At 36.9% G+C, this 8,737-nt stretch overlaps 1 gene segment (V, D, J or C); it reads left to right on the top strand.

Moving 5' to 3' along the window:
• Positions 1–1,600: 1,600 nt before the first annotated feature.
• On the top strand, positions 1,601–2,724 carry LOC119262043. The segment is given in 2 exon segments: positions 1,601–1,635; positions 2,246–2,724. Coding segments are annotated over 2 exon segments (456 nt in total).
• Positions 2,725–8,737: the final 6,013 nt, after the last annotated feature.

Below are 8,737 nucleotides of genomic sequence, written 5' to 3' on the forward strand. Positions count from 1 at the left end.
AATGTGCTCACAGTAGCTTTGTTTCCACTGTAGAGCCAAATGGTTCACAGGGCTGTATTGTGTCAGACTCATGAGACCCATCATGGTTCCCTTTTCCAGCTGCTGTGCTGCTAAATCAGAAGAAGAAAATTCTTAGGAGAACCACATGCAGGAGTGGCTCATCGATGGCTAACAGGCTAAATGCTACAGAATATGTTAGATTCCAGCTTTTCAGAAATTTTGAAGAGTATGATGCGCATTCCTCTTCAACACACATCCATTTTGATCTCCAAGACTTTCTCAACACATCTCTGAATGAGCTGAACACAACTGTACTGAACATTTGCAAAACTCTGCTTGAATATTGATTATTTTGTGAAATAATTGAAAATGTGAAATCAAACAAATCAGCACTGAGACAAACAGTAACACAAACATGTAATGATGGACGTCTACCAAAAGAGGGCAGATCCAGTCTAGATTTGCTGGATTGAGGTGAGTTATGCATTTGCAAGTGGAAGCTGAAATCAAGGACCATGTAAAACAATAATATAAAAATCTGAGACTATTTTAATGTGCATACTTAAATGGTCTTTGGCTTCTATTTCTCAGTTTAATATGTTCAGCACATACTGACACATTTATCAACATCTTTAAAAGGTCAGTCCAGTCAGACGAGAACAAAGTTCCACAACAGTCTGACTTTGCAGAGTGTCTATGCAAATAAACTGCATAGATCTACAAAATTCTAATCTGGATCAGAGGCATAACTTGTACAGTCATAGGACATCATATATACATTACTCTTTAAACGTCCATACTAGCAAAGTAAAGAGAGGACAAAGTGAAACAAGGGAACCACAACCATTCATAACTGGTGACACTTTTTCTGTATCCTATGTGTATGAGCATCTATAAACATGTTCATACAGTGTTATAATTCATTCATAATTAATCATGTACATGGTTATAAGATGACATTTGAAGCTTGTAAGACATGCTTTAATTTACATGTGGCAGAGTTTCAGTGAATTACTCAGTAATTACTCTTCAACATAAAGCCTCACTCAAAATATTGGAGCAGACTTTAGTATAAACTATGCCGCAGTTTGCTTAGAACTGGCAAATACAACTTACAAGCTCTTATTTTGTAGTTATCATATCCTATGTCTGTAAAAAACAATATATACCCATAATAACAGGGATGTTCTGTTTATCAATAGGCTGGTTTTTAGTCATATTGCACTCTAGAAGCTGGGAGCTCCTTTGATGAAATATAACATGGTATAAACAGAATATATTTAGATTTTATTTAGGTTAACATTAATAACACATAATGAATATGGATATGAAATGATACATTTTTATAAATATATATAGCCATGTTTATTGTCTTATGAATAAATTACAATCGGTTATGATTACAATAGGTTATCTGTTCATAGGTTCCCCTAGACATGTTATTCATAGTGTAACCAAAAGGTACTGTGTTCTTCTCCTGATCTGCATTCCTCTGTTCTTCTAACAGATCCCCTGATAAATGTAGGAGGAGTCTTTACATGCTTGAACAGTAGCACCAAGTCTCTCCTCATTATCTGAACACTGGAACCACCATGATGTTTCTGTGCTCTCTGACTGTCTTCGTCATCATGATAGGTAAGTGTTATTAGTTATATTTATTTCTGTGTCGAATACATTTTTCTGTTTTTGATTTTGTGGTGATACGTATGTACTAAACTGTCACTGTGGTAGACCCCTCAAGAGGCATCATCAATAAATTTAGACAGGGAACACAATTGTATTATATTCCATTGAAATTAAATTTAAAGTCCAGGCACCTTCTTTGTATTGTTTTGTTCTAAAACATTAGGTTATGGAAAGGTACAAATACATTTCTTTCACCTGAGATAAGTGTATTTAAAGAGCACAGTTGGACATTAAAATTATTGTTGTACCTTTGAGGATATATTTACACTGTTTGTACCTTGATGAACGATGTACAGGTTGCATTAAGGTGGTTTTAAATGAACGTATTTCAAACATTGCCTCCAAATGAATGAAGTATGTTACATAACCATAATATGAGTTTCATCTGATGTGACATATTTCATTTGTATGGACCTCATGTACACATTTTATGCAGGGTATCATTTTTCTAACAGTGTATAGTGTATCAGTGATAAGTTGTTTGAATGGAAATGATACTTTTAAAATAAATTTGCAGAAGACAGAATGCAAAGTTTTCGTGATTTTTTTTTCTTCACAGTGAACTGCACTTCACAGTCAATAGCACCACTAGATAACAAAACACAGGTTCATGCTCTTGAAGATGAGAGAGTTATTCTCTCCTGCACGTATAATGGTAGAGTGAACAATCTGCAGTGGTATCGTCAGTATCCTGGATCCAGACCAGAGTTTTTGCTGCTGAAATATCCAGGAGCAAGTGGTGTAGTCCCTGCAGACCCTCCTTTCCCTCGACTGGATGCCAAAGTGAATGGAAGTAGAGTGAATCTGTTGATCTCCTCTGCTGCAGTATCAGACTCTGCACTCTACTACTGTGCTCTGGAGCCCACAGTGACAGGAAACCCAGCTACACTGTACAAAAACTCACTGCAGGAAGATGCTTTGCATTTGGTAATAGGTCTGAAGTCAGATGTTGCTCTTGTTAATGCAGTTGTGTGTGAGTGTGGTAAAAGGCAACCATGCACAGCATGAGTACACTCTAAAAAGAGAAAGATCTCATGCTCTTTAAGATTCTTTTGGGTATTTTGAATGTGAAAATGAACAATTAAAAAATTGGAAGTTTACATTTTTTTCTTTGAAATTAAACTGAATGAAAATACAGGTGTTTTGGTGGTTGGTGTAGCGTAGTGGATAACACCTTTGCGTTTGACGCTGGAGACGGGTTCAGTCCCCCACGTGAGCAAGCACACTACACTATACCAATAAGAGTCCCTGGGCAAGACTCCTAACACTACCTTTGCCTACTTATGTAAAAAATGATCAAATTGTAAGTTGCTCTGGATAAGAGTGTCTGCCAAATGCACTAAATGTTTTGCATCATTAGAGTAAACAACGAATATTATAAAAATAATCCAGAAGTACAGTAAAGTACAAGTATATAAGAGTCATACTGAAACCCATACAGTAGTGTTTACAAGTGATTTGTTATAAAAGTATCATTGGATCTTCTGCTTCTTTGTCTCTGTGTGACTTGACATATTCATGTATTTTAGCTTGATGTCCAACAGTATGACATCAAAGTCAAGTGACTTTATAGAACATTCTTTCATCTCCACAGAAGCTTTAGGTGTTGCTCAGTTTGCCAGCCAATCAATGCATGATCAGATGAAATAAGATCAGAGTTGAGCTGCATGAGCTTCATTGTGAACTAGGAGTGGGTGGAGCTACAAGTGTTAAGATACAGATCACACAACATCAGAGAGTCAACACAACTATTAATGTCTGATGCTGGAGACCTGAACTGTCACTCAGAACAATCATGCTGCTCTTCATCTCTGTTTTCATCATTGCTTTCAGGTATATACACACAACATTGCAAGGGATTAAACTTAAATAAGAGCATACAATCTATCTATGTCTTTAAATATCTAAATATTATATTTTTTCTGTCATGTAGAAAACATACAGTACTGTATGAAAGTTTAGGCATATATATATATATATATATATATATAATTATTAATTAATATTCTATAGATTTTGTTTATTCAAATATTAACAATTTTCTCAGCACAACTCAACACAAACTACACAAACAAATAGATTTTGAAAATGTGTCTTGGGTACTTAAGACATCTCCATATTTGTTGTTTATTTTTTTCTTTTGTTGCATTATTTCAACATTCCAGTTACACTTTGTCATGTGAACATTTTATTTTGAACATTCCAATAGAAATGCTCCAAAATTTCATGGAAAAAAAATATTAATGTTAATATTTCATTAATATCTATTATAAGTTAAGAATGTTTTTTCCTTCTCCTGTAAAGTTATTATTTTTGGAGATCAAAGATATTCTGACAGCAAGAATATACTGCTGTGATATCTTTACAGGTAAGACTGTCAACATGAGTGAAGGCAGCAGAACCACACTGTCCATATGATGATTCAGCTTAAAGTCTCCACTGGTATCAGCAAAAGTCTGGATCAAGACCAGAGTTTTTGGGGTCAATCCACTGAATGTATCATTAAGACTGAAACACCTCGTGTATGACTGTCTATCATACTTCATAAACTGCTATGGAAGTGAGTCTGGAGATCTCCTCTGCTGCAGTATCATACTCTTCTGTTGTGCCCTGCAGTCCAGTTACAAGAAACTAAGTTTCACTACGTTAAACATTTTATATGACTCCCAGTCAATTTTACCACCTTTTTCAGAAGTGGGAGCCTTTATATTTAGACTTTCAGCTTCCTCAACCTTCATGCTCTCTGCCTGGGAGAGCAAGCATCATCTTGCTGAAGCTCATACTGGTTTACAAATGAACATCTGCAAAGCCTCCTTAAATGCCCCTTAATGTCCCATTCTTTCATTATCAAAGATTAAATACAGACATTTCTGTCTCTGCCTTCTTGAGGAATGTTCTGATGCAATGCATAGACATGCATCTACAACATGAAAATAAACATCAAGGTGAATTTGCAATGATTATTTACAATTAACTTGACATCTAAACTATATCTAGCACACAATACTGTGTTAGATATAATCATAATCACATAATCTGTCATGCCTATTGTGCTTAAAGCCTTTTCAGGCCAGGCTCTTCAATGAAACTATGGGTAAGAAGTTTTTTTAATGCCATTATTAGTAAAATGTTTTAGGTCAAAATGACACTTCAATATAATACTACAGTCATAAGTCATAGCTCTGTGTACCTGGTTACAGTGGTTTTAGATTTAGAGTCTCGGCTTAATTTTAAAATGTTGTTTCTCTTTTATATCAGCTAGAGTTTCGATCAGTCCATTGGAAACTGAAAAGCAGGTTTCAGTGGGTGACATTGTAACCCTCTCCTGCCATTACAGCAGAGGCAATGTGTACTGGTTTTATTGGCATCGCCAATATCCCTCATCTAAACTGGACTACCTACTGAATATAACTATATCAGGGGATTTGAGTGACCCTCTATCACAGAATATGATGCACATTCCACTTCACCACATAATCCATTTTGATCTCCAAAGCTTTTTTCAATACATCTTTGAACCAGCTGAAGACAGCTGTGCATAGTGCTTGCATAAGCATCTGATTAAATGCTTGAATTCTGTGTCAAACTGACATGGAGTATTTCACACAATGGTTTACATTTGAGGACTGTGTTTAAGCCACTGAAACAACCAGTAACACACAGACATGTGATGACAGAAATGTACCAGAAGAGGGCAGGTTTAATCTAGATTTGCTGAATTGAGTTCAGTGCATAGGGATTAGAGAATCGTGTTATTCTCCTGATCTACATTCCTCTGTGTTTATAACAGATCTACTGACAAATGTAGGAGGAGTCTTTACATGCTTGAACAGTAGCACTAAACCTCTCCTCATTATCTGAACACTGGAACCACCATGATGTTTCTGTGCTCTCTGACTCTCTTTATGATCGTGCTAGGTAAGTGTTATTAACTACATTTATGTGTATCTGAGATTTTCATGTTTTCTGCTTTTGAATTTGCAACCATGTGATTTTGAATGATGTATTAGTGGTAAATTCAATGGCAGTTCATGTTCTGTAAAAAAAGAAGGAAAGAACAAACGAAAGAAAATGAAAAATGTTTGTGATTTCTTTATTTCTTCACAGAGAACTGTGTTTCACAGTCAATAGAACCACAGGAGAACAAAATTCATGCTGTTAAAGATGAGACAGTTACTCTCTCCTGCAAGTATAATGGTAGTGTGGATAATCTGCAGTGGTATCGTCAGTATCCTGGATCCAGACCAGAGTATTTACTGATGACATTTCCAGGATCAGATTCTGTGAGCCTTGCAGATCCTCCTTTCCCACGACTGAATGCTACATTGAAGAAAAGTAGAATGAATCTGATAATCTCCTCTGCTGCAGTATCAGACTCTGCACTCTACTACTGTGCTCTGAGGCCCACAGCGACAGGAAACCCAGCTGTACTGTACAAAAACTCACTGCAGGAAAATGCTTCATGTTTTGCTGCTCTCTTCATGAGAATACACAGAAAAATAGGGTTGATACATGAGTTATTGTAAATGGAGTATAAATATGTTTTGACAATGTATAAAATGTTAATAGAAGCAGAAAGCAACTGGAGTGGCATCAAAACACAGTGCTGAAAGTTTGTGAATGCTCTAGCATTTTGTGAATTTCCACATAAATGTGACCTAAAATATCATCAGAACTTCATTTGAGTCATAACAGTGGTAACAGATAACATAATTAAACAGATAACACAAACAATGAAGATGTTTTTTTATTCAGTTTTTGAACAAAGTAACCCAACATGCAATGCTTTTGGCATAAGTATGTGATCCTCTGCTTCCAGTAAGTCGTGTGACTCATTTGAGCAGCAATGTCTTCAACCAAACTGTTCTTTTAATGTTGATTAGCCCTGCACATTGACTTGGAGGAATCTTGACCTATTTTCACTTACATAACTGCTTCAACTTGGTTATGTTGGACTTTTTGCATGAATACCATACCTGAGGTTCTCCCCTAATATTTCTATTGGATTAGGGAGTGGACTTTCACAAAGCCGTTCCAAAATGGACGAAAACTAACACCAGCTGGCCGCCACCTCTGGCCTTCAGATGGCCCTGCATTAAAAACAGACATAATTCTGGAGTTAAAATCACTGCATGGGCTCAAAAACACTTTCAAAAACCATTGTCTGTGAACACAGTCTGCTTTTTAAAATAGACTTTATTAAAGATACTAAAGACATAATATCAAACACAGTTTGCCACTGCAACCACAAAGCAACTTCAGCTTCAACCATGAGTAGAAACCATATGTAAACAGGATACAGAAACACAGCCACCTTCTCTGGGCCTGAGCTCATTTAAGCTGGACTAAAGTGAAGTGAAAAAGTCCTGACTGGTGAATTAAAATTTGAAATTCTTTTTGGAAATCAGAGACGCTGTGTCCTCCAGGCTAAAGAGGAGAGGGTCCATCCAGCTTGTTATGAAAAATTCAGCTCACCATGTCTGGCGAGAGAAAACATGTATGACCCCACAAATATGGAGGTGGTAGCATAATGATATGGGGCTGTTGCTATGCAAACTGTACTGGTGCATTGCACATCACTGAAGAAAACATAAATGGAGCTATGTTCCAGGACATTAGAGGAGAGTTTAATCTGTCAAGAAATTGAATTTGGGAAGCAGATGAAAATTTCAACAAGATGACCTTGAAACATTTTTTCTCTATCAATTGTTTTTTAAAATATTTATTTGTTTATCTATATGAATACATTCTTTGTGGTTCATATTTACAGCTACAAAACCAAATAATATTATCTATGTAAAATTGGTAACACTTTACTGTAGGGAAATGTTCATAAGGCTACATAACACCTAAATTCCCATTATTAATATTCCACATAAACTTCAATATATCCATTATACAGTGCGCTCCATAATTATTGGCACCCCTGGTTAAGATGTGTTCTTTAGCTTCTAATAAATTGAGGGTTTTTTTAAATAATATAGGACCACGATGGAAAAAAGAGCAAAATCCAACCTTTATCTCAAGTGCATTTATTCAGTAGGAAAAAAATCCCACATTAAGAAATAATTGTTTAACATCAAATAATGTGTGCCACAATTATTAGCACCCCTGATGTTAATACTTTGTACAACCCCCCTTTGCCAACAAAACAGCACCTAATCTTCTCCTATAATGTTTCACAAGATGGGAAAACACAGAAAGAGGTATCTTCGACCATTCCTCTTTGCACAATCTCTCTAAATCATCCAGCGACCTGGGTCCTCTCCTCTGCACTCTCCTCTTCAGCTCACCCCACAGGTTTTCAATGGGGTTAAGGTCTGGGGACTGAGATGGCCATGGGAGGAGCTTGATTCTGTGTGTGGTCAACCATTTCTGTGTAGATCTTGCCATATGTTTAGGGTCATTATCTTGCTGAAAGACCCAGTGACGACCCATCTTCAGCTTTCGGGCAGAAACCACCAGATTTTGTTTTAAAATGTCCTGGTATTTCAAAGCATTCATGATGCCATGCACCCTAACAAGGTTCCCTGGGCCTTTGGAAGAAAAGCAGGCCCACAGCATCACTGATCCTCCCCCGTATTTCACAGTGGGCATGAGGTGCTTTTCTGCATACTCAGCTCTTGTGTTACACCAGACCCACTTACAGCATTTGTTGCCAAAAAGCTCTATCTTTGTTTCATCTGACCAAAGCACACGGTCCCAGTTGAAGTCCCAGTACTGCTTAGCAAACTCCAAACGTTTACGTTTATGATTGTGAGTGAGAAAAGGTTTTTTCCGTGCATGCCTCCCAAACAGCTTGTTGGGGTGTAGATAGCGTCTGATGGTTGTTTTGGAGACTTCGTGACCCCAAGATGCTACCATTTGTTGCAGTTCCGTAACAGTGAGCTTTGGAGAACTTTTTATTTCTCTTATCATCCTCCTCACTGTGCGTGGTGGCAAAATAAACTTGCGTCCTCGTCCAGACTTGTTTACCACTGTTCCAGTTGTTTTAAACTTCTTAATAATTCCTCTGACAGTAGATACGGACAGGTGTAGGTGAGTGGCTATT

Source organism: Pygocentrus nattereri, chromosome 2, assembly GCF_015220715.1.
Source record: "Pygocentrus nattereri isolate fPygNat1 chromosome 2, fPygNat1.pri, whole genome shotgun sequence".
NCBI lineage: Eukaryota > Metazoa > Chordata > Actinopteri > Characiformes > Serrasalmidae > Pygocentrus > Pygocentrus nattereri.